Source organism: Amblyraja radiata, chromosome 9, assembly GCF_010909765.2.
Source record: "Amblyraja radiata isolate CabotCenter1 chromosome 9, sAmbRad1.1.pri, whole genome shotgun sequence".
Taxonomy (NCBI): domain Eukaryota; kingdom Metazoa; phylum Chordata; class Chondrichthyes; order Rajiformes; family Rajidae; genus Amblyraja; species Amblyraja radiata.
In genome coordinates this window covers 36,977,210-37,004,794 of record NC_045964.1, presented here as the reverse complement: position 1 = coordinate 37,004,794, position 27,585 = coordinate 36,977,210, and the positions used below count along the sequence as shown (strand labels likewise).

General features: G+C 42.6%; 1 protein-coding gene across 2 annotated transcripts in view; it reads right to left on the bottom strand.

The window, feature by feature from the left end:
* slc25a21 (solute carrier family 25 member 21) overlaps positions 1 to 22,461 on the bottom strand; it is a 357,875-nt gene extending 335,414 nt beyond the window's left edge. Inside the window, exons 1-2 of one of the 2 annotated variants that reach the window (XM_033027135.1) lie at positions 22,340 to 22,461; positions 22,170 to 22,244 (exon numbers count right to left, since the gene is read on the bottom strand). In XM_033027135.1, coding sequence (XP_032883026.1) covers positions 22,170 to 22,236 — 67 coding nt within the window. In that variant the 5' untranslated portion in view covers positions 22,237 to 22,244; positions 22,340 to 22,461. Of the gene's footprint in view, positions 1 to 22,169; positions 22,265 to 22,339 lie in introns of both variants that reach the window. The other variant, XM_033027136.1, reaches the window with a different exon arrangement.
* Between the last annotated feature and the right edge of the window lie 5,124 nt (positions 22,462 to 27,585).

The following is a 27,585-nucleotide window of genomic DNA, read 5'->3' as shown; positions in this document are numbered from 1 at the left end:
TCATTCAAGCACTTTAAGGCCTTTGGTTTAGATTCTGATAATTCTAATATTTGACCAAGTGGCATGAGATTTACAGCATGAAACATTTAAAGATCACTAAATGATTAGTAATTTAGTGAGATTCATCTTCAGCTGTTTGAACATCAATTGTAATATTTTGAATCCAATGTGATTAATGGGGGATATAATCAAGCTGTTGGCTTTACATCTTTTTACCTTACAAAATGCAAGCTAGTACCAGTTAATAATAAAGTGATTGTATATAACTTAAATGTAAATCTGCTGGATTCACTATCAGAGAAGCCAAGTAAAATGGAAGGAAATGTTAGTTGCCTTTGTTGCTCAACCTGTTCAGTGACTTTGCTTCCTCACCCCCTCCCCAAACCAAGTCGAGTTTATGGTCAAATGCACAAGTACAGTGAGAGACATGTGCAATGAAAAGCTTGCCTGCAGCAGCTTCAAAGACTCAAACATACAAAAACATAAATTATACATAAATTACACACATCGACAAGACAGTGAAAAGAAAAAGGGATATTAATTAGCTAGCGTTGAGAGCAAAACTTAATCAAAAAACAAATCCATGAGAGTGCAAGAGATGGTCTGTGGTATTTTGTTGATGATGTGTGATTAGGGCTTTGCAGGTCAGTTCAAGAATCTGATGATTGATGGACGTTGAGAGAAATGGATCAAAATGTGCAGCTAGAGAAAGGAATATAGGTGGAAGGGAACGGTGTAGTGGGAGAAATGGATGTGCACTGAGTCCAGGGTGAGGCACAGCAAAGAAGGAGAGAGGAGGGAAATATTACTTAAAATTGGAGAAGTCAATATTTATACTGTTAGGTTATAAATTACCCAAGCAGAATATGAGGTGCTGCTCCTCCAATCTGCATGCGACCTCAGTCTAGCAATGGAGGTGGCCCAGGACAGAATGGGAAGGGGAGTTCAAGTGGTTAGCCACCAGGAGATCCAACAGGCCTTGACAGACCGAGCACAAGCATTTGGAGAAACAATCCTTTGGACTACCGATGTAAAGGATGCCACATTGGGAGCATTGAATGCCGGAGACAAGGGTTGAAGAGGTGCATGAGAACTTGTCTCACCTGGAAAGTGTATTCAAATCCATGGGGTCCCTGGATGGATGCGAGGGAGGAAGTGTAGAGACGGGTGTTATATCTCCTGCATCCAACATCCTACAACCCTCAGGGTGTTAAAATCCAATTCATTAGTACCTCAAGATCCAGCATAACATACTGTTAATGTGCATATCAAATCCTTACACCCACTTGGAAAACCCCATTTCAGAAACTCAGGATCTTTTCACAACCATTCTCCGTCCACATGATACAGAGCCGCTTAGATTGCCAACATTACAACCGCACAGGAAAAGCTGCTACCCAGAAAGCAAACAGTTTGAAAAACTCTAGAAACAAAATTGCCTCTTCCCTGCAAGGCCATGAACAAGAGCCAAACATGGAACCTCACAGTTGTCTTCACATGTGCCAGAACGGCATATGGGGGCAAAGGATATGGCAGAGGGTTCAAAGATCAAAGGAACATTAAAAGCCTAATTTGGCTTCAGCGGGCGGCATAAGCGATAATTTGATAAAAATTTACAGGTAAATATTGATAAAAAAGTTGTGACTCGTGAAAGTAACCATACTTTTAGGATCCTTCAAAAAGGAGAATTTTTTTTTTTTTCTGGATTACTTTTTCCAAATTAACTGAGGAAGAATAGAATTAACTATTTGATAACTCAGATGTATCTCATGTTCTTTCATTTCTCTGTCCTGTCAAATTGTAGACTGTTGAATTTAACTTGTCTTCAAACAAAAGTCACAAAGCTATTCTTAACATACTACTGAACAACATTTTATGCTCTACTATTTAGGAGTTCCAAAAAATATTTGCATTTGCAGATTTTATTTTGCACAAAATGGCCACTGTGGATAGTCAAAGGTAGACAAAAAATTCTGGAGAAATTCAGCAGGTGAGGCAGCATCTATGGAGAGGAATGGGTGACGTTTTGGGTCGAGACCCTTCTTCGATTGTTCCAGCATTTCGGAATCAGAATCAGAATCACACTTTATTCACCAAGTATGTTTTGCAACATACGAGGAATTTCATTGGCCAGGTCAGTCATACAATGTAAAGCAATAGATCACCCAAAAAAAACACGTTTTAACAAGAAACATCCACCACAGTGACTCCTACACATTCCTCACTGTGTTGGAAGGCGAAATAAAGTTCAAGTCTCTTCCTTTTGTTCTTCCTCGGTCGTGGGCCTCGAGCCCGTTGACGGGATTAACTTGACTCCCGTAGCCGGCAGCGTTTGGGCCCTCCGCGTCGAGGCGATCAGCTCCCGCATCGGGGGGATGTCAGCTCCCCCGCATCAGGTGAACGAACCTCGCGTCGGGGCTGGTCGAACCTTCCGCGACATTGGAGCTCCCGACTAGCCTCACCCGAGACTGCGAGCCCTTGATGGTCATTCCGCGGTGGTCGTAGTGGGAGCGATCCCAGGCAAGTGATCAGCTCCGATGTTAAGTCCACGCCTCGCGGACTTGGGCTCTCGACAGTCCAAGGAGGCTTCCAGCTCCATTGATGGTAGGCCGCAGAGCCCGGAGAATGTGATCCAAAAATTGATCACATCTCCGGGAAGGTTAGAGCTTGAAAAAGTTTCCCCCGATCCCCTCCCCCCACATAAAACAAACTGAAGAAAATTAAAACATACTTTTAAACCACTAAAAAATAACAAAAAGAAAGAAAATACGAGCAGACTGCCGGCAGGGCAGCCATCTCCCCTGCACCCCTGGTGATCTTTGCAGTTCTTTCTTAAACATTTTGGATATTCAGTCAGCTAATTTATGGTAATTCAGTTGATTCAGCTTCCGGAATATCATGAAAGTACTCACCAAGACGGAAACTGATAACTCAACAAAGCTATCGAGTCCAGGTAATATCAAGAAACATTTGAGGACATAAGATTTTTAAAAAGGCAACCGAAAATTACAACATCTACCTGTTGAAGATATGGGATGTTAATGTTGATGAGCATTGAGACCTGGGGTGTAAATCCACAGCTTCCTGAAAGTGGCAGTACATTGAAGGGGTGAAGGAGGCATGTGGCATTCTTGTCTTCATAGGTCAGGCCACAAAATACAAGAATTGGGATTTTATGTTGCAACTTTACAAAATACTAATTGGGTCACTTGCAGTGTGGTGCGCTGTTCTGGGCATCAATCTACAGAAAGGAGAGAATGTCTAACCACACAAATAAAAACAGTAGCTAATTATAATCTCCTTTGTCTACTTTTAGTCAAAGAAGTGATCGAAGTTGTCATTGGCAGTGCCATAACATTGCACAAACACAGCAATAGCCTGCTTTCCAATGCTTAGTTTAAGCCTTACATAGAAACATAGAAATTAGGTGCAGGAGTAGGCCATTCGGCCCTTCGAGCCTGCACCGCCATTCAATATGATCATGGCTGATCATCCAACTCAGTATCCCGTACCTGCCTTCTCTCCATACCCTCTGATCCCCTTAGCCACAAGGGCCACATCTAACTCCCTCTTAAATATAGCCAATGAACTGGCCTCGACTACCCTCTGTGGCAGGGAGTTCCAGAGATTCACCACTCTCTGTGTGAAAAAAGTTCTTCTCATCTCGGTTTTAAAGGATTTCCCCCTTATCCTTAAGCTGTGACCCCTTGTCCTGGACTTCCCCAACATCGGGAGCAATCTTCCTGCATCTAGCCTGTCCAACCCCTTAAGAATTTTGTAAGTTTCTATAAGATCCCCTCTCAATCTCCTAAATTCTAGAGAGTATAAACCAAGTCTATCCAGTCTTTCTTCATAAGACAGTCCTGACATCCCAGGAATCAGTCTGGTGAACCTTCTCTGCACTCCCTCTATGGCAATAATGTCCTTCCTCAGATTTGGAGACCAAAACTGTACGCAATACTCCAGGTGTGGTCTCACCAAGACCCTGTACAACTGCAGTAGAACCTCCCTGCTCCTATACTCAAATCCTTTTGCTATGAAAGCTAACATACCATTCGCTTTCTTCACTGCCTGCTGCACCTGCATGCCCACTTTCAATGACTGGTGTACCATGACACCCAGGTCTCGCTGCATCTCCCCTTTTCCTAGTCGGCCACCATTTAGATAATAGTCTGCTTTCCTGTTTTTGCCACCAAAATGGATAACCTCACATTTATCCACATTATACTGCATCTGCCAAACATTTGCCCACTCACCCAGCCTATCCAAGTCACCTTGCAGTCTCCTAGCATCCTCCTCACAGCTAACACTGCCCCCCAGCTTAGTGTCATCCGCTTACTTGGAGATATTGCCTTCAATTCCCTCATCCAGATCATTAATATATATTGTAAATAGCTGGGGTCCCAGCACTGAGCCTTGCGGTACCCCACTAGTCACTGCCTGCCATTGTGAAAAGGACCCGTTTACTCCTACTCTTTGCTTCCTGTTTGCCAGCCAGTTCTCTATCCACATCAATACTGAACCCCCAATGCCGTGTGCTTTAAGTTTGTAAACTAATCTCTTATGTGGGACCTTGTCGAAAGCCTTCTGGAAGTCCAGATACACCACATCCACTGGTTTTCCCCTATCCACGCTACTAGTTACATCCTCGAAAAATTCTATAAGATTCGTCAGACATGATTTACCTTTTGTAAATCCATGCTGACTTTGTCCAATGATTTCACCACTTTCCAAATGTGCTGCTATCCCATCTTTAATAACTGACTCTAGCAGTTTCCCCACTACCGATGTTAGACTAACTGGTCTGTAATTACCCGTTTTCTCTCTCCCTCCCTTCTTAAAAAGTGGGGTTACGTTTGCTACCTGCCAATCCTCAGGAACTACTCCACAATCTAAAGAGTTTTGAAAGATTATTACTAATGCATCCACTATTTCTGGAGCTACTTCCTTAAGTACTCTGGGATGCAGCCTATCTGGCCCTGGGGATTTATCGGCCTTTAATCCATTCAATTTACCCAACACCACTTCCCGGCTAACCTGGATTTCACTCAATTCCTCCAACTCCTTTGACCCTGCTATTTCCGGCAGATTATTTATGTCTTCCTTAGTGAAGACGGAACCAAAGTAGTTATTCAATTGGTCCGCCATATCCTTGTTCCCCATGATCAACTCACCTGTTTCTGACTGCAAGGGACCTACATTTGTTTTAACTAATCTCTTTCTTTTCACATATCTATAAAAACTTTTGCAGTCAGTTTTTATGTTCCCTGCCAGTTTTCTTTCATAGTCTATTTTTCCTTTCCTAATTAAGCCCTTTGTCCTCCTCTGCTGGTCTCTGAATTTCTCCCAGTCCTCCGGTATGCTGCTTTTTCTGGCTAATTTGTACGCATCATCCTTCGCTTTGATACTATCCCTGATTTCCCTTGTTATCCACGGATGCACTACCTTCCCTGATTTATTCTTTTGCCAAACTGGGATGAACAATTTTTGTAGTTCATCCATGCAGTCTTTAAATGTCTTCCATTGCATATCCACCGTCAACCCTTTTAGAATTAATTGCCAGTCAATCTTGGCCAATTCACGTCTCATACCCTCAAAGTTACCTTTCTTTAAGTTCAGAACCATTGTTTCTGAATTAACAATGTCACTCTCCATCCTAATGAAGAACTCAACCATATTATGGTCACTCTTGCCCAAGGGGGCACGTACAACAAGACTGCTAACTAACCCTTCCTCATTACTCAATACCCAGTCTAAAATAGCCTGCTCTCTCGTTGGTTCCTCTACATGTTGATTTAGATAACTATCCCGCATACATTCCAAAAAATCCTCTTCCTCAGCACCCCTGCCAATTTGATTCACCCAATCTATATGTAGATTGAAGTCACCCATTATAACGGTTTTGCCTTTGTCGCACGCATTTCTAATTTCCTGTTTGATACCATCTCCAACTTCACTACTACTGTTAGGTGGCCTGTACACAACACCCACCAGCGTTTTCTGCCCCTTAGTGTTTCGCAGCTCTACCCATACCGATTCCACATCCTGCAAACTAATGTCCTTCCTTTCCATTGCGTTAATCTCCTCTCTAATCAGCAACGCTACCCCACCTCCTTTTCCTTTCTCTCTATCCCTCCTGAATATTGAATATTCCTGGATGTTCAGCTCCCAGCCTTGGTCACCCTGGAGCCATGTCTCCGTGATCCCAACTATATCATAGTCATTAATAGCTATCTGCACATTCAACTCATCCACCTTATTACGAATGCTCCTTGAATTGAGACACAAAGCCTTCAGGCTTGTTTTTACAACACTCTTACCCCTTATACAATTTTGTTGAAAAGTGGCCCTTTTTGATTTTTGCCCTGGATTTTCCGGCCTGCCACTTTTACTTTTCACCTTGCTACCTATTGCTTCTACCCTCATTTTACACCCCTCCGTCTCTACGCTCACACACTTAAGAAACCCTTTCCCTTTAACTCCATCCTCCATTAGCCCATTCGACACCCCACCCCCCTTATTCAGTTTAAAACCACCCGTGTAGCAGTGGCAAACCTGCCTGCCAGAATGCTGGTCCCACACCTGTTAAGATGCAATCCGTCCCTTTTGTACAGTTCCCCCTTACCCCAAAACAGATCCCAGTGATCTAAGAATCTAAATCCCTGCCCCGTGCACCAGTTCCTCAGCCACATGTTCAGGTCCCGTATCTCCCTGTTCCTGTTCTCGCCAGCACGAGGAACTGGAAGCAAACCGGAGATAACAACCCTGGAGGTCCTGCTTTTCAGCATTTTTCCGAGCTCTCTAAAGTCACGCTGCAGAATATTCATCCCCTTCTTTCCGACATCGTTTGTGCCGACATGCACTACCACTTCCGGATGTTCACCTTCGCCCTTGAGGATTTTCTGCACTCTGTCCGTGACATCCTGGATCCTGGCACCAGGAAGGCAGCACACCATCCTCGCATCCCGTCTGTTACTGCAGAAACCCCTGTCCGTACCTCTCACAATGGAGTCTCCTACTACAATGGCGTTGCCTGCCTTAGGCCTTTTTGGTTTTGGCTCAACAGCCCTATTCGCATCACAAGCCAGTCCGCCGCCCAGTGTAAACACCTCTTCTGTCCCGACAGCTTCTAAGTGGGTGAACATGTTCACAAGAGGTACAACCCCTGGGGACGTTGGCATTCCATGCTTCCCTCCCGTTCTCACTGTCTCCCACCTTCTCTCTTCCAGTACCTTAGGTGTAACAATCGTACTGTAGGACTTGTCCAGGAACGACTCAGTTTCTCGGACGAACCGGAGGTCATCCACTTGCTTCTCCAGTTCCCCAACACGGCCCTTCAGGAGCTCTACCTGGATGCACTTTTCGCATTTGTAGCAGCCAGAGGCACCAGCGGTGTCCTTGACCTCCCACATACTGCAAGCATCACACTGAATCAGCTTGCCTGACATCTCCTTCTTTCGTCTCTCCCTCTGCAGTATTTTGCGTAGTCTCCTCAGCCTCCTCTCCGAAGACTCTCGAGCCAAAGACTCACACTTTTCTCACAGGGCACTTCACTCACAAGGCCGCTCACTCACTGCCGCTCCCTAAGAGCAGTCTTACTTAAATTGACTGATAAATTGCCTGATTTACCAAGGTCAAAACAGATCAATCCAGGTACATAGACATAGCAAATGGAAATTAATGGGACATCTCACCATTGGCTGAAGTCACACCAAGGTGGTGATTATGGCTGTTCCAGATCAAATCACTGCAGCAAGACATTGCAGTAGAGGTTTGTGATGGAGCATTCTAGGCCCAGTCAACCTTAGCAGTTTTTAATGAGCAATTTTTCATGTCAAAAGCGGAGATGTTCACTGATGAATGCACTATATTTAATTTCATGTCACATAATGATACAGGCCAAGCCTGCATCAGCAAAACCTGGCCAATGTCCAGGCACGATATGCGGCAAGTAGTCATTTTGCCTCAAGTGCCAGAAAGTGACCATCTTTAACAAGACTTCCTTCAATGTTCCCTCAATTATTAATGCCCCATACCTGCCAATCAAAATCCATGGTCCCCATTAAACAGAAACTCGATTCAATTAGCACATGAACACTATAGCTAAGTGAAGCATATGGTATTCTTGCCTTCAGCAAGGCATAGTTTCTGGTCTAGCAAATTACATTAACAAATAACGAAAGACTGCTGTGTGTATAATCCACAAAAGGTAAAGTAGTACACAAAATAAACACTTTGGCACAACTGTGCATTAATCCACAGAAAACTGATCAATAATACAATACAGACCTACTGATATCATGCAATCATTAAGGAAATATGTATCTACCATGGCTATCTTCACAAGAATGCTGTCACATTTTAACAGTTTTTTAATTGCAAAAAAGTTTTTCCTGTTATCGAGGCTTCCTATTATCATGTTTAATGCTCCCCGTTGGCTTGTATCAGTTCACATAAATGTTTTGGCCCCAACAGAATCTGACCATGACCAGTCCGCTTGAAGAGGCAAGTGGTTAAACAAAGCTGGCAGCAAGCGCCTCTTTAATGAAAAGCACGAAAACCGTGCAGTATTTATCAATAATCACGAGAAAAATCACAAAGATAACCCGTTACAGGAACAACCCAACAATGTCTAATTACTCAATATTAGCAGCGAGAGCATTAACAAACTACATTAAGAATGAAGGAGAAAAATGTGAATATTCAGAATTCCTCCTCACATCTGTTATTGAGGTCATTTCATTGCGAATATCAGGCAACGTTGAGACAATTGCAGATGTAAATGTCAGGCAAAGGTTTACCCAAGCCATCCACTACATCGCTCACCTTCAATGGCTTCATAACAATTTTGAGACTAACGAAGGAACACACAAATAATAGACAATATTTAATCCGTGCAGGAGTAGGCCATTTGGCCCATCGAGCCAGCACCGCCATTCAATGTGATCATGGCTGATGATTCACAATCAGTACCCCATTCCTGCCTTCTCCCCATATCCCCTGACCACTATCTTTAAGAGCCCTATCAAGCTCTCTTGAAGTATCCAGAGAACCGGCCTCCACTTCCCTCTGAGGCAGAGAATACCACAGACTCACAACTCTCTGTGTGAAAAAGTGTTTCCTCATCTCCATTCTAAATGCCTTACCCCTTATTCTTAAACTGTGGCCCCTGGTTCTGGACTCCCCCAACATCAGGAACAGGTTTCCTGCCTCTTGCGCATCCAAACCCTTAATAATCGCATATGTTTCAATAAGATCCCCTCCCATCCTTCTAAATTCCAGAGTATACAAGCCCAGCCGCTCCATTCTCTTAGCATATGACAGTCCCGCCATCCTTGTGAACCTACGCTGCACTCCCTTAATAGCAAGAATGTGATTCCTCAAATTAGTGGACCAAAACTGCACACAATACTCCAGGTGTGGTCTCACTAGGGTGCTATACAACTACAGAAATAAAAAAATAAATAATAAAAAAACAGAATCTGGGCTGCAAAAAATCTCAACAGTTTAGACCCCTGGTTATCGTCAAATCCGTTCCACCGTATAAAGGTAAGAAAATTATTATAACGGTTGGAGAAGGAACAATTTATATTATGTGAAAATGTTGAATAAAACTTCCCCAAGTCCTATCAAATTTAACCGAGGGTTCAACAATGTCACTCATAATTTTTTCTAAATTTAAACATGATATTGTTTCAGAGTACCAATGGAGTGTGGTAGGAGGATTAGAGTATTTCCATTTAAATAAAATAGACCTTCTGGCAATTAATGTAGTAAAAGCAATCAGCCAACGGGCAGAATGGGACAGATGAATAGAATAGAAAGATTAAACGAGAACTTATGGTTTGAAGTTTGATCTTTATTTTATGAGGTTGAAGTGAGGGAATACGTGAAGAGCCCGCCAGCCGCATGCGCGTCAATCTTCAGAGCAGCTGTATGAAACCACAGACCAGTTGCTGAACTTAAGCTATAGAAAGATTAACGACCTTAGAACTACCAAATTTTATCCACTAATCTCCTATATGGGACCCTATCAAATGCTTTCTGAAAGTCCAGGTAAACTACATCCACTGACTCAGCCTAGTCCATTTTCCTAGTTACATCTTCAAAGAATTCCAGAAGATTAGTCAAGCATCGTAAATCCATGCTGACTTGGACCGATCCCGTTACTGCTATCCAAATGTGCCGCTATTTCATCTTTTACGATTGACTCCAGCATCTTCCCCACCACCGATGTCAGGCTAACTGGTCTATAATTCCCTGTTTTCTCTCTCCCGCCTTTCTTAAAAAGTGGCATAACATTAGCTACCCTCCAATCCACTGATCCTGAATCTATAGAACATTGTAAAATGAACACTAATGCGTCCACAATTTCTAGAGCCACTTCCTTAAGTACCCTGGGATGCAGACCATCAGGTCCTGGGGATTTATCAGCCTTCAGTCCCATCAGTCTATCCAACACCATTTCCTGCCTAATGTGGATTACCTTCAATTCCTCCGCCATCCCAAAGCCTCTGGCCACTAGTACATCAGGAAGATTGTTTGTGTCCTCCTTAGTGAAGACAGATCCAAAGTACCTATTCAACACATCTGCCATTTCCTTGTTCCCCATAATAAATCCACCTTTTTCAGTCTTCAAGGGTCCAACTTTGGCCTTAACTAATTTTTTCCTCTTCACATACCTAAAGAAGCTTTTTCTATCCTTCTTTATATTCTTGGCTAGCTTACCTTCGTACCTCATCTTTTCTCCCCGCATTGCCTTTTTAGTTATCTTCTGTTGCTCTTTAAAGATTACCCAATCCTCTTGCGTCCCGCTCATCTTTGCTATGTTGTACATCTTCTCTTTTATTTTTATACGGTCCATTATTTCCCTTGTCAGCCACAGTCGCCCCTTATTCCCCTTGGAATCTTTCTTCCTCTTTGGAATGAACTGATCCTGCACCTTCTGTATTATTCCTAGAAACACCTGCCATTGTTGTTCAACTGTCATCCCTGCTGGGGTATATTTCCAGGTAACTTTGGCCAGCTCCTCCCTCATGGCTCCATAGTCCCCTTTATTCAACTGTAACACCTCCACCTCCGATTTACCCTTATCCCTCTCCAATTGTAGATTAAACTTGACCATAATGGCTACTTAACCTCAAGTTCCTTTATCAAATCCGGTTCATTACATAACACTAAATCCAGAATTGCCTTCTCCCTGGTAGCTCCAATACAAGATGCTCTAAAAAACCATCACGGAGGCATGCCACAAACTCCCTTTCTTGGGGTCCAGTACCAACGTGATTTTCTCAGTCTACCTGCATGTTGAAATCTCCCATAACAACCGTAGCATTACCTTCACTACATGCCAATTTTAACTCCTGATTCAACTTGCATCCTATATCCAGACTACTGTTTGGGGGCCTGTAGATAAGTCCCATTATGGTCTTTTTACCTTTACAATTCCTTAGTTCTATCCATACCAACTCCACATCTCCTGTTTCAAAGTCACCCCTTGCAAGGGACTGAATGTCTTTCCTCACCAACAGACAACCCCACCCCCCTCTGCCCACCTGTCTGTCTTTTCAATAGGAGGTATACCCTTGAATATTCAGTTCCCAGCCCTGGCCCTCTTGCAGCCATGTCTCTGTAATTCCCACAACAGCATGCTTACCAATTTCTAACTGAGCCTCAAGCTCGTCCACTTTTATTCGGGAGCCTTTTGTAACTTTTCCTGTACTCACTTCCCCTCCAACTCCATCTTTATACTCCCAATTTGTCAATCCCTCCCCCCACTATTTAGTTTAAACCCACACGTGTAGCCCCAGCAAACCTGCCTGCCAAAACGTTGATCCCTCTCCAGTTAAGGTATAAGGCGTCCCTTTTCTGCAGGTCACCCCTACCCCAGAAGAGATCCCAGTGGTCTACAATCTTCCGGAAATACTGGGAGACCGAGGATCTAGTGCAGGGTTCAGAGACCTACGGCCCATGGGCCAAATGCGGCACGTAACCCGAAATCATCCGGCCCGCAGGCGGTTTTTTTTCCCCCATAATCGTCTGGCCCACAGACTTCCTTCATCTGCGGTAACTCCCGGGATGGAGGCAGCAGCGCCCAGGCACGGTGATGCAAGGACGCAAGGTAGCCTGCGCTGGCGGCCGCAAGGAAGCCTGCGCTGGCGGCCACAATGGCGGAGCTGCCGAGCGCGGCCGAGTTCTGGCTGTACCGCATCTTGCGCAAAGTCGCCTTCATGGCCGCGCACCTTCTGTGTCTGGGCTTCACTGTCAGGATCGGGGTTGTCAATAGGCCGTGGACGAGCGAGTACGAGTATTTGAGCCACCGCCTTCAGGACAGAGCCAAGGCAATGGTCCGTAGGTACGCCATGTTCGTGAGCGCCCGTTCCTGGGGACAGTACTCCGGGTGGCGTCCTGAAGGGGCGGGATCTTTCTTCTTTCTTTTAAAATCTTTTTATTAATTTTTCCAAAAAAATGATAAACAAAACTACCGAATGATCTTTATGAGAAGTAGGGTTGGGAGTGGAGGGCACGTATTCCCTCACTTCAACTTCTCATAAAATAAAGATCAAACTTCAAACGGTAAGTTTTCGTTTAATCTTTCTATTTTATTTCGAAGACACGGGAGTGACTACATGAAGACTTCAAAGCTCTGTGGTTTCATGCAGTAACCCAATCTGTGTGTGAAACACTTAGATAAACCATGGGTAGAAAAACATGGGTTATTAATACCATGACGCTAACTTGTATCCATGGCCATTGTTCTTAACCGGACCATAGTCCCAATTGACATTGAGTCAATAACTCATGCAACACTGCAGAATTCTATCTGCAAATATCCAGACATATTCAACCAAATTTTATAATTTATTAACACGCACTACGTAAGCCTCTTGCTGTATGATGAAAGGGAACTATCCATTCTATTGGCAGTTAATGAGCCATCAGCAATATCTTGAGACTATTGAATAACAATAAAGAAACGAACTTTCAAGTCATAGGTATTAGCAAGCTCAGTGCACTTGTATACCTGACACCCCCAATCTCTGCTCTGGTGGGTATGCTGTCAACTTCAAATGTACGCAATCATGCCCATTTTGCTTATGAGATCATTCCCATAACAAGCTACCCTAATGTCTGTTATAACCCAGAGACCGAGCCAGAGATTGAGTAAAGACTGTGTTCTTTGTGCTGAGATCAGTTGCTGAAAGCATAATCTTAAAAATACTGCTCCCATTAGGAATACAGTAGAAGGATATTTGCATAATAATTTACTGATATTCATCGCACACTACAATGAGTAGGCTATTAGAGTGGTCATATAAAAGATACCCTGCATAACGTTAGTGAACAGCGGGTGAATAACCAATCATTTATTGTCCCACTTATGGTACTATAGAGAATGACAAAGCAGCACAAGCAGTGTCAATTGTGCTATCACATAAACGCTTCTCTAGGCTCAAACTGAAAGCCACACAAACCTCTGTTACTACAGTTTAAAATTAACTCACATATTTTGTTCACAAACTTCTCAATCGTGCAGAGCAAGCTGCCCGAGAAGAAAAGCTGCCCCAGCCATCACTCGTGACTGAGTAAATAGGAGTTGCTTCAGCCGCCTTGCCATGGCCTGAATGAATAGGCAAAATTGGCACTATTAAATTTCATGTTACCTCATTCTTAATATCACAAGAGGTATCTACTGATAACCCCTAAATTTTATCAGCTGCAAATTTTGCATAGTATCTAAAACTCGATGACACAATGCCCTTTGATCTGAATAGGGCAGAATTGGCTTCCACCACTGGCTTTGTTATCAAAACACCAGATAATCTGTGCCTCGTGTGTATAGATAATGCAAAGTATGCATCTTCAAGATTGATCAAGATGAAACCCAATCATCCATCTTAAACTGGGTAACTAAACACATGATCAGATTAGCCAAATGCTAACCTGATTTGGCATGCTCCATGTTTCTGTAATCTTGAGAAGTATCAGAAATATACCCCTCTTGTTCTTGGCCAGAACACTCATCCTCCGATGAGATGTCGCTGATTCCACTCGGATCCACCGTTCTTCTATTGACCATACGGACGGAAAACTTTTGGCTTCTCTTGCCGCGGAAGATGCATTATCTAGTTATTCATACATTTCGCTGATAACATATAATCAGAACCTTATGACTAGAGCTGAAAACACAGTCTCCCCTTGATTTGGGAATACGAGTTGCCTGTCAACTCTTGTCTATAAGAGTCACCACGAATTCTCAGCATTCTTCCTCAGAGTGGAATTTAGCATAATGCAAGCCTGAATCAGGAATTGCTTCGCAGTCCTCTGACTGAAACCACTTGTCTGAGTCACCAGAGTGCACAACACAATCTCTTCGACCCGCCACTAAATCAGTAATACTGGTATTGAGAGCCTACGGATTATTATAAATACATTGTTGATTCACAACATGAACCTGCAGGTCAGATAAAAATATTATATGCCAGACTAGCTTCCTGCTGGTAGCTACCTATCCCAGAGAGGATGGCAATGATGTTTCCAATTAACTGGCAATTCTACTAACTGAGCAGAAATTTAAACATGTGTTGTGGGAGACTTCAATTACTTCATTCTATTGAGCAGCCTGATAACCTCAATCACAGATGATGAGGCAGTGGTTCCCTGGTCAATATGACCCATATGGCCAGCCAGTTCCATGATGGTCTACCCAGAACCAGAGGTTACTTTGCAAGGCACCCTGCAAATGTCTCTGCATCAACCTGATCTTTCCCAGAGACTGTGAAAAGATACTAGAAGCCCATGCTGCCAGTAAACCCAAACCTGGGCCGACAGACGGCTCCATTTCAGAGTTTTACGGAGGTTAATAAAGAGACCTTACCTGCCAGCGTCTCTGAACCCGGGTCGATTTGCTTGTTGGAGCTTCAGCGAAGTTCCATTTGCAGAACCTGTCTGCCATGCTTGCCATTTCTTCAGCTGGTGTGATGTTAGGTAGCTGATGCCGCTGGCCAACTCCTCTTGTAGTGGCTTGCCCGTCACGGAGGGAACAGCAAATTTAGAGGCAAGAGCAGGCAGCTCTTCCTTATGCGACTGTTGTACATCATACATTAAAGCATGAGATTCAGGCACATACTCATGTTCGGAGTCAGCTCCATACTGATCTCTGACACTCCTCTTGACAGAGTGGGAGAAATAGTGCAAACCTGAACCAGGCGTTGCCACAGGCGTATGACTCGAACTGCCTGTGCATGCCTCCGTAACACAGAGCATATTTTGTGCCACCATCTCCGATACTCTTCCGAGCGGGAGGAATATTGCAACCCTGAACCAGGCGTTGCTACAGGCATATGACTTGAACTGCCTGTGCATGCCTCCGTAACACGGAGCATATTATTTGGCACCATCTCCAACACTCCTTTCGTCCAAGTGGGAGGAATATTGCAACCCTGAAGCAGGTGTTGCCACAGGCGTATGACTCGAACTGCCTGTGCATGCCTCCGTAACACAGAGCATATTTCGTGCCACCATCTGATTCATCTTTTAGCATGTTATCTTTAGCAGCGATCGTTAACCTAGCCGCAGCTATATTTAAACTACCGCCTGCTGCTAATCTTAGCAGCGATCGCTAGCCTAGCCGTGCCGGCAGCCCCAACTCCTAATGGAGCTTCCACGGTGGCCTCAATTCCGGCCGCCTGCTCCCGTTCGGAGCTCCAATGCCGGCAGCCGCAATATCGAATCCGAGCTCCTATGGAGTTTCCACGGTGGCCTCCAAATTCGGCCGCCTGCTCCCGTTTGGAGCTCCAACGGCGGCAGCCGCACAGACTGCGCCCGTCACCTACTCCGGGCCCGCTGAACCTGCTCCCTTTCGGAGCCTGCAGTGGCCCGCTGAACCTGCTCCCGTTCGGAACCTGCAGTGGCCCGCTGAAAAAAAAATTATCCTACCTGCCGGAGCAGTTTTGAACTGCTCTGACTCGCGCGCCATGCGTCGACGTATCGACGAATATGCGGCTGGCGGGCTCTTCACGTCGTCACTCACGTGACTTCGAAATAAAATCTAACATTGGTAGCCCAAAAATAGCAGTAATAGGATGAGGTTGTAAATCAATACCTAAAACTAAAGAAATAGTATCAACAATTTATTTCCAATATTTTTCCAAAAGTGGGCAAGACCAAAACATACGAGTCAGCGAAGCCACTTCAGAATTACATCTCACAAGTAGGATTTATATGACCATAAAAACGAGCTAATTTATCTTTTGACATATGTGCTCTGTGAACCACCTTAAATTGTATCAGAGCCTTGCACATATTGAAGAGGAATTGACTAATTGAAGAATCCTCTCCCATTTCTCTATAGGTAAACAAATTTGAAGTTCTCTTTCCCAATCATTCTTAATTTTATCAGACATACCTACTTGTAATTTCAAAATCAACTCATAAATAGTCGTTATTAAACCTTTCTGATAAGGGTTCAAGTGTAACATTTTTTCCGTGATTTCGGTTTGATGTGATAATGGAAAAGAGGGTAAAGTAGCCTTCAAACAATGTCTAATTTGTAAATATCTTAAAAAATGTGAATTAGGTAGATTATATTTATTGGATAGTTGTTCAAAAGACATAAAACAACCGTCTGAAAACAAATCACAAAAAAATACTAATCCCTTCATCTTCCATAGCAGAAAGGCCTGATCAGTACTAGAGGGTTGAAAGAAAAAATTAGATATGATAGGACTCGATAAGATAAAATCATTCAATCCAAAAAACTTACGAAATTGAAACCATGTTTGCAATGTGTATCTTATTATTGTGTTAATCGTATATATTTATTCAATCTCGTAATTGTAAAAGGTAATGAGGCCCCTAGGATAGCAGCCAATGATAACCCTTGCATAGAATCACGTTCAAGATTTATCCATCCTGGACATTGGGTATCTTCTAATTCTTTAGAACAAGGAGGGAAGAGACAGAGGGAGGGAGAACAAGGAGGGAAGAGACAGAGACTAAGACTTTTGCCTCCATCACAGTGAGGAGGTGCTTGGTGAACTCACTGTGGTGGATGTTAAATTGTGTTTATTGTATGTTTTGTTATTTATTGTTACTGTGTATGACTGCAGGCAACGTAATTTCGTTCAGACCGAAAGGTCTGAATGACAATAAAGGAAACAAATTTTGTCCAAAACTTTAAATAACATTAACTGCCCAATAATAAAATCTAAGGTTCGGCAGTGCCAAACCACCATCTTTTTTTACTTAGTTTGGGATTTTTATTCTGCCATATATATGAAGAAATTTTTGAATCAATAATATCAAAAAAAGATTTAGAAATAAAAATAGGTGTCATCTGAAATAAATATTAAAATTTAGGTAGAATAATCATTTTAATAGCATTGATTCGGCCGATTAGGGATAAGGACATTGGTGACCATTTAGTAAACTGTTCTCCGACATGGTCAATTAAGGGCGTAAAATTAGCTTTAAATAGGTCCTTGTGTTTCTTGGTAGTCTTAATACCTAAATAAGTAAAACAGTCAGTAGTCAATCTAAATGGAAACTGTCCATAATTCGGAATTTGATTGTTTAGTGGAAAAAGCTCACTCTTACTAAGATTTAATTTATAACCAGAACTATTAAATTGGTTAAGTAAATCATTATTGCAGGAATATATTTCTCTGGATTAGAAATATATAATAACAGATCATCTGCATAGAGAGATGGCTTGTATGTCTTATTCCCAAGGACAATACCAAAAATATAGGGGGATTCCCTAAGAGCAGTGGCCAAAGGTTCCAAAGCAATACCAAACAATAAAGGACTTAAAGGACAACCCTGTCGAGTACCTCGAAAGAGCCGAAAGAAAGGGGATCTCTGATTATTGGTAAGTACAGAAGCCTGAGGTATATGATATATCAGCGTAATCCAAGAGATAAATTTTGGACCAATCTTAAATTTTTCAAGTGTATTGAATAAGTATTCCCAATCTACTCTGTCAAATGCCTTCTCAGCATCAAGTGAGATGACACATTCTGGAATTTTATTTGAAGCAGTATATACAACATTCATTAATCTCCTAACGTTAAAGTATGAATAACGATTTTTAATAAAACCTGTCTGATCTTCAGAAATAATCTGCGGTAAAATTTTTCCCATCTCATAGCTAATATTTTTGAAAGAATTTTAGAATCTACAATTAACAATGATATAGGTCTATATGATGCCACTTCAGTAGGATCTTTATCTTTTTTAAGAATTAAAGAGATCGATGTTTCATAAAAGGATTGTGGTAATTTATTCATTAAAACGGCTTCTTTAAAAACATTGCATAGCCAGGGGTACAGTAAACCTGAAAAATACTTAAAGAATTCCACTGTATACCCGTCTAAGCCAGGAGCTTTACCAGAGTTCATCGAAAGGATTGCGTTCTATATTTCTTCCTCCGTGATGGGCTCATCTAACAACAAAGACTCATTATGTGATAAATTTGGTAAATTCAATTTCTTAAAAAGTCATGCATTATTTGGAATCAGTAGGAAATACTGATTGTTATAACAAGGTATAAAATTCTTGAAAGGACATTAATTTCATCATGATCTACTGTCAGAGTACCATCTCGTTTACTAACTTTAATCATCTGGAAATTACAAATGGAACAGGGCGCTAATGTTGCCGAACCAAGCCACGATGCAACCGGTCAGCATGCTCTCTACTATGCACCTGTAGAAGTTAGAGAGAGTCCTCCTTGACATACCAACTCTCCGTAATCTTCTCAGGAAGTAGAGGCGCTGATGTGCTTTTTTAAAATAATTGCATCAGTGTTCTCAGACTAGGAAAGATCTTCAGCGATATGCATGCCCAGGAATTTGAAGCTCTTTACCCTTTCCACCATCGACCCATTGATATAAACGGGACTGGGGGTCCCCATCCTACCCCTTACAAAGTCCACAACCAGTTCCTTGGTTTTGCTGGTGTTGAGGACCAGGTTATTGTGCTGGCACTATTTGGTCAGTCGGTCAATCTCACTTCTATACTCTGACTCATCCCCATCAGTGATACGTCGCACAACAGTGGCGTCGTCAGCGAACTTGATGATGAAGTTTGCACTATGACCGGCTACGCAGTCATGAGCATAGAGTGAGTACAGCAGGGGGCTGAGCACGCAGCCTTGAGGTGCTCCCATGCTGATTGTTATCGAGGCTGACACATTTCCACCAATACGGACAGTCTGTGGTCCGTGAATGAGGAAGTCGAGGATCTAATTGCAGAGGGATGCGCAGAGACCCAGTTCTGCGAGTTTGGTCACCAGCTTGGAGGGGATGATTGTATTACATGCCGAGCTGTAATCAATGAATAACAGCCTGACATATGAGTTTTTGTTGTCCAAGTGGTCCAGAGCGGAGTGGAGAGCTAGCGAGATCACATCCACTGTTGATCTGTTGTGGCGGTAAGCGAACTGCAGTGGGTCCAGGTTTTTGTCGAGGTAGGAGTTGATTTGCGCCATGATCAACCTCTCAAAGCACTTCATCACCACCGACGTTAGTGCCACTGGTCGATAGTCATTGAGGCAAGACACCTCGCACTTCTTGGGCACCGGTATAATTGATGCCCTTTTAAAGCAAGTGGGAAACTTAGACCTCAGAAGTGAAAGATTTAGGAGTGAGATGAGGGAAAAAAATTATCACCCAGAGAGTTGTGCATCTGTGGAATTCTCTGCCACAGAAGGCAGTGGAGGCCAATTCACTGGATGTTTTCAAGAGAGAGTTAGATTTAGCTATTAGGGCTAATGGAATCAAGTGATATGGGGGGAAAAGCCAGAACGGGGTACTGATTTTGGATGATCAGCCAGCCATTATCATATTGAATGGCGGTGCTGGCTCAAATGGCCCAATGGCCTACACTTGCACCTATTTTCTATGTTTCTATATCTGAATAACGTTCAGGAACATATTTCTTGGTTGCAAAATTTGATGCGCAATATCACAAAACTTAGATAATTCAATATTAGCATCATCTACTTTAAAAAAAATAAGGCTATCTGACATGATGCTTCACATACAGGGCAGATACCCTGGTGGCCAATTCCAATCTCATGATTTTCACGTTTTATGCATTGCTAAATGAACAGATTAATTAATAATGCATTTCAAGCACTTCATATTTTCCTGTTCTTTAAGAAAATAAAAAACTGCAAGCAAGCATTTTAATTATGTTCTCAGTTCAAGGATGGGTACACTTCACATTAAGCAGCAAATCCAACAACTTGTTCCCAGCTGACCAGAAACCTCCATTTGGGTGCGACTGATGGTAAATTTATCTGTAAGTGCCTTTTAATTTCATGTTTGAAAATTATCACCCACAATTTCTTCACACTTAGTCTAAGAGTGATTCCTGACAAAAAACAACCCAAACTACACTAGGGATCCTGTAATATTGTCTAAAATTAGGCATTACACTACTATCAACTTTTGCTCAGTTGGGGACACTTGCCTCAGTCAGAAGGTTGTGAACGCAAGACACTCCGGAAAGTCAAGAATAAAATCTGAGCAGTTTGTCTACTACAGTTCTGAGGGAGTATTGTATTATCAGAGTTGGCAGATTTCAGGTGAGACATTTTAAATTGAACTTCTTTCTCTGGTGGATGTAAAGGACTGTAAAATTATTTCCTAAACAAAGTTTTTGTTACCCTGCTGCATTTTTTTAGCTAATTATCTTGAATCGGGTTATTTTTGTTAGCACTACTAGAGATATGGCTTAGTTTTCCAAAAGCTCCACACAGTATTGAACTTTTATACAACATCATCCCTTACCTTGTTCCTCCTATGAGATAAGCCCAGCTTCTCTACTCTCACCACAGCACTGAAATCTTACTCTGGTACGACACACGAATAACCCCTTTACAATGAAGGCTTTTTAATAGCACCCAAAATTGGACACAATATTTGAATTGAAGACTCAAAATGTTAACAATTTTCTTGTTTTTGCTTCTTTGTTTTGTTTTATAAAGTTGCTCCTCAATTAATCACGACTCTTCACCTTCCCCATCCCCAACATCGTTTTGTACTTGCAGTTATTACATTTCATCATCCATTTCCAGCAAAATAATTTATTGGAAATTGTAGCATTATGTTTCTCTCTCCTTACATACTGTTGGACCTGCTGTGAGCTTCTAGCATGTTGTTTTACTACAAAGAAGTGTGCCAAATACCATGTGTGTGTCAATACTTTATTGCCAAATGGCAAAGTCCAAATGCCGAGTCGTGAATTGATTAGTTGCATCATAATTGTTAGACTTCCACGTGAAAAAGAAAGTTAGATGGTGTAAATAATGTTCACACTTTTACATCTCAGCCAATAAGTCACATGCCAATCAGTAGTTCAGAAGCAGCCTGGAGTTGACATCTGTTTAATTCAGCTATTTTCACCTGCTTAGGTGTACAAGGTTAATTATCTGACTCCAAAATTTGTAACATTGTCTTTATTCCAAAACTTTGCCTACTGAAAATATAAAACATCAATATGTGTTCGGAATTTGCAATTTGATCTGACGTATTCAAATCCAACTACCTACCATTGGAATTTTTTTGAATTTAACGGAAAAAAAAATACATCTAATAACTACAAATTACACATAAATACCATAAGTCAACAATACGTAAAATCCTTAAGAACAAATACCCCAGAAATTAAATCATTGCAATTCTGGACGTTGGATTGCCCGCGCCTAAAAAAAGTCGAGTTGATACACGTGATAATTTGATTCGCGGAACTAAAACTAAGTTCGCCAAATGCCCTGAGCTACTTTTGAGAAAGGAACATAGTCAGTCCTTCGTGACACGTGTACGTTCTGAAGAAGGGTTTCGGCCCGAAACGTCGCCTATTTCCTTCGCTCCGTAGCTGCTGCTGCACCCGCTGAGTTTCCCCAGCAATTTTGTGTACCTACGTTACTTTACAGTTTCTTTGTATGTTCTTTACATTTGGAACACCGTAGCAAAGCCATATCGTTAGAATCGACCATTACTGCACGGCATTCTGAACAACGGCTTACAGAAACTGATTTGGCAAATCATCTGAAAGCCTAGCTTCGACTCTATTGATTTCAACATTGGCCCATCAACGCATTTTTCATAATCGATAAGCGTACATTAGTTATACGTGGGTTTGTTATATTTGCAACTCACCCGCGGAACCTCCGGCGATTGTCTGATGTGACGCTTCCTTCAAAAAACCTCGGTATTTAGTCTTCATTTTCGTCTCTAGAACAAATGTACATAATCTAATATTAAATCATGGTATGTTGCCCATAAATACAAGTTGAGCAAATAATTTAGAGTTACACCACGGCTCAGACCTCTGTTAAAGTACTCAACGCGATTGAAAGTGCACGAGCAACCAGCAGCTGTTCAAAATGAAACGATACCAGGGCAAAGCATGAGATCAGCAGGGGCGGGGACTTCAGCTCAACTAGTTTGGGCAGTGTAAACAGAACCTGGGAGACAAGAGCAACGAATCGTGAGATGAACACGTGAAAATAACCTGTGCGAAAAGTATAGGCGAGGCAATGTTCTGATTGGTGATGATCAATCCATAACGCTAGTATGCAGGTGAGGTATTTAAAATGTGGGAGATGTAATCCTGGGTATGGAAGTTCAGCACACGAGGGATAATAAAAATGTAGTGAGCAGCAAATGGGTAGTGACACGAGTAGTATATTATCCATTGATATAGACAATGGAAAGACTTGAAGGCAAAGGGAAAGGAGCTGATAAGGTCAAGTGTGTTTAATTGTCAAAAGTACCAGGAACCACCACACTGACATTTTTACTTGCTGCAACTTTTCTGGCACATTAAACAACACAAGATATAAATAAACAAATCATCAGTTATTCTAGATAAATAGTGCAAGCTATAGTATGTTCATGCAACCTTTGTAGCACAAAGTCCATAGTAGTTCAGTGTTGAGGTAGGATGTTTCAAGAGTCTGATGGTTGGGAAGAAGCTGGAAGTTGCAGGCTCCTGTACTGTCTTCCCTATGGTAGCAGAAATATGAGAACATTGGGTGGTGTGAGTCTTGGTTGAAATTAGCTGCCTTCTGGTGGCAATGCTTCCTATAGATCCCTTCAATCGTGGGGAGGTCATGATGGACCATGTGAATTACAGAACAAGGCTGTGATGCAACCAATCAGTATGCTCTTTACATCTGCATTGGTTTGATCGTGTTCAGCAACATGCTGAATCTCTTCAAACCTCTGATAAAGTAGATGTGATGGTGAGTTTTCCTTGTAATTACGCAATGTGCAGGGCCCAGGGCAGATTGAGTTGAGTTGAGTTTGCAACTAGGGGGAGAGGGGAGGGGAGCAAGAGCGGAGCGGCAGGGTACCGATGAGACACTCCTAGTCGCAAAAGGGTCAGTCCCCCAGTCCTCACCTTTCACCCCATCAGCCATTGCATACAACACATAATCCTCCAACCTTTCACCCCATCAGCCATTGTATACAACACATAATCCTCCAACATAATCCTCCAGCAGTGAAGAAAGCAAAAGGCATGTTAGCTTTTATAACAAGAGGAATCAAATATAGGAGCAAAGAGGTCCTTCTGCGGTTGTACAGAGCCCTAGTGAGACCACACCTGGAGTATTGTGTGCAGTTTTGGTCCCGTAATTTGAAGAAGGACATTCTTGCTATTGAGGGAGTGCAGCGTAGGTTTACAAGGTTAATTCCCGGGATGGCGGGAGTGTCATATGCTGAGAGAATGGAGCAGCTGGGCTTGTACACTCTGGAGTTTAGAAGGATGAGAGGTGATTTCTCATTGAAACATATAAGATTGTTAAGGGCTTGCACATGCTAGAGGCAGGAAACATGTTCACGATGTTGGGGGAGTCCAGAACCAGGGGCCACAGTTTAAGAATAAAGGGCCTGTCCCACGAGCATGCGACTCCATGCAGCAAGCGCGACCTAAGCGACTCCATGCGGCAAGCGCTACCTAACAGAAGTGGGGCCGCGCGGAGATCGAGTGAGTGACATGAAGTGCGAGCGAAGTCCGCGGGAAGTTCGCGCGTCACATATGGCGTCGAGGCGGCTGCGGGCCGGCAGGCCGTTGCCGCGCTGAATTTTTGGACACGGTCAGTTTATCGGAGCCCCGCGCGATGTCGGGACCAGTTCCGCACAACTCCATACGGCTCCAGCGTTCGAAGTGGGACCGGCCCCGCGAGGCCGTACAGCTCAAGCGACCACGTTAGGTAGCGCTTGCTGCTTGGAGTCGCTTAGGTCGTGCTTGCCGCATGGAGTCGCATGCTCGTGGGACAGGCATGCTTGCTATTGAGGCAGTACAGCGTAGGTTCACGAGGTTAATCCCTGTGATGGCGGGACTGTCATATGAGGAAAGATTGGAAAGACTGGGCTTGTATTCACTGGAATGTAGAAGGATGAGAGGGTATCTTATAGAAACTTATAGGAAGCCATTTAAAACTGAGATGAGAAAAAACTTTTTCACCCAGAGAATTGTGAATTTGTGGAATTCTCTGCCACAGAAGGTAGTGAAGGCCAATTCATTTAAAAGAGAGTTAGATAGAGCTCTCGGTACTAGCAGAATCAATGGATATGAGGAAAAGGCAGGCACAGGTTATTGATTGTGGATGATCAGCCAAGATCACAATCAACGGCGGTGCTGGCTCGAAGGGCCAAATGCCCTCCTCCTGCACCTATTTTCTATGTTTTTACGAAGGACCCGTTTCCAAGCTGAATGATAACTGCGATCCTGCCTTCAAATTCATTTGGACTACCTGTGACACCTCTCACCCCTTTCTTTATCTCTGTGTCCTTCACAAGGGACAGACTATCTTTTCATCTCTGGATTTCATCTGCCTATGAACCTCCCCCCTCACCTGTATCCACCTATTACTCGCCAGGCTGTCCTGCCTCTCCTCTCTTCCAGCTTTCCCCACCCACTCACCACTATGTCTGAAGAAGGGTCCCAATCCAAAAGTCACCTATTCATGCTCTCCAGAGATGCTGCCAGATCCGCTGAGTTACTCCAGTGCTTTGTCCTTTTTTGTAGACTGGCATCTGCAGTTCCTTTTTCCTCCATCAGACAGTCATTCCATTTACTCTTTCCCACTCTAAATCATGACTGCATGTGAGGCTGCTAAAGAAGATGAGAGCCCATGGTATCAGAGGGAAGATCCGGCAGGATGGCAGAAGGCAAAAAGTGGGATAAAGGGGGCTCTTTCTGGTTGGCTGCCAGTGACTAGTGGTCTTCTGCAGGGGTCGGTGCTGGTGCCACGACTCATCTTAGTGTATATCAATGATTTGGATGAAGGAATTGAAGGCTTTGTGGCCACGTTTGCAGATGATCCGAAGATTGGTGAAGGAGCAGATAGTGTAGGGAAAGCAGGGACTCTGCAGAATGACTTGTACAGGTTTGGAGAAAGGGCAAATAAGTGGCAGATAAATACAGCCTAGGAAAGTGTGGAGTCTTGCATTTTGGTAGTAGGAATAAAGGCAGAGACTATTTTCTAAATAGGGAGAGGCTTCAGAAATCGGAGGTACCAAGGGACTTGGGAGTGCTGCAAAAGGGTTCCCAAAAAGTTAATTTCGAATCAGTAGTAAGGAACGCAAATGCAATGCTAGCATATTATTTCAAGAGGACTAGAATATAAGAACAGGGATGTAAATGCTGAGGCTTTATAAGGCACTGGTCATACCACATTTAGAGGATTGTGAGCAGTTTTGGGCATATCTCAGGAAGGATGTGATGGGGTTGGAGAGGGTCCAGAGGAGGTTTACAAGAATGAACCCAAGAATGATTGGGTTAACATATGATGACAGTTTAAAGGCACTGGGCCTGTACTCGTTGGAGTTTAGAAGGATGAGGGGGACGTAATTGAAAATACCAAATAGTGAAAGGCCTGGATAGAGTGGATGTGGAGAGGATGTTTCCACTAGTGGGGTAGATTGGGATCAGATGCCATAGTCTCAGAATAAAAGGATGTACCTTTAAAAAGGAGCTGAGGAGAAATTTATTTTGTCAGAGGTTGCTGAATCTGTAGAATTCATTGCCGCAAAAGGCTGTGGAGGCCAAGTCATTGGATATTTTTAAGGCGGAGATTAAAAGATTCTTGATTAGTACGGGTCAGGGGTTATGGGAAGAAGGCAGAAGAATGGGGTTGAGAGGGAAAGATCAGCCATGACTGAATGACGCTGTAGACTTGATGGGCTGAAGAGCCTAGGTCTGCTCTTATAGCTTATGAATGCTTGATTTACCTTATGATTAAAATACCCATCTTTTTCAGGTCGGAATATATTCAAGGATTCCACCTGCTCAGTCTTCTGGACAAAGAAATTCTTAAACAAATTCTCCCTTATATCAGTCTTAAAAGACTTCAGCTTCACAAATGATGTCTTTCCAAGTACTCTGTTGTCACTTGCATTATACCGATATCAGTTTTTCTCCAGCAAATATCTTAGACTAATTATCATGTAAAACAGCTGTGAAATGACAAATCTTATCACTAGCAATATAAAATGGATTAGCAGTATGACTATATCAGTAAGAAATTTGTTTCTTCCATTACTCTGTGTAAATTCCCTTTTTCTCTCTTTTTCATTTGTGAATATGTCATATTTGTTATCTTCCAAACTGTTGGGCCCACACCACAATCTAGGGTATTCTAGAAGAACCAGTTCACCCACTTTTCCTGGAACCAACTTTTCAATTTTTAAAGGCCTTGTTTATCAAGTCCAAACACGTTATCTACTTTTATCACCTTAATTTCAAGACTTGTTTGCTATAATTATGTTAAGTTCTTCCCTTTCAAGAGAATCTTCAATCCCAACTATACCCGATCTTTTACTGTGAAGAAATGTATTAAATGTTTTTCTGAAACATCTTTATTTCCCATTAAATTGTCTCTTGTTTTAACATCTAAATGAATTTTTGCTTAGGGGCTAAGTACCGAGATTTCCTCCTGCACCTCAACTAAATTAAAGACCAAAATGAACATATGTAACACAACCAATAATAAGAAGGATATAACAGACACAAAATACTGGAGTAATTCAGCAGGCCAGGCAGCATCACTGGAAAACATGGTTAGATAATGTAACAGGACTTTTCTTCGGACTCTAAAGAAACAATGGTATTTTAGAGTGACAAATCCCTGGGATTGATTCCATACTTAGTGTAAGGAATCCATACTTAGTTTTTCACTCTAAGTAGGAAAAAGGAGGTTAGGGACAACCTAATTAACAAACATTGTTATATTGAAAAATTGTTCATGTCCTTCTGCCATTTAAAAAAGGTGCAAGAGTGAAAGTTGGCCATGAGAGTCCAGTTAGCATAATATTTGTTGTGGGGATATCATTGGAGTCTTTAGCTAAAAAGAGAAACAATAAAATCTCCACACATTTTTCTGTTGATCTGGGAATGTAGCATAAATCTGTAATGGGTGGGTCATGCCTGACCAATATTGAAATGATTGATTGAAAGATATATCATGAAAATAGATAATTTGGCCCACCAAGTCCATGCCGACCATCGATCACACATTTACACTAGTTTGATGTTATCCCACTTTCGCATTACTCCTTCAGCACT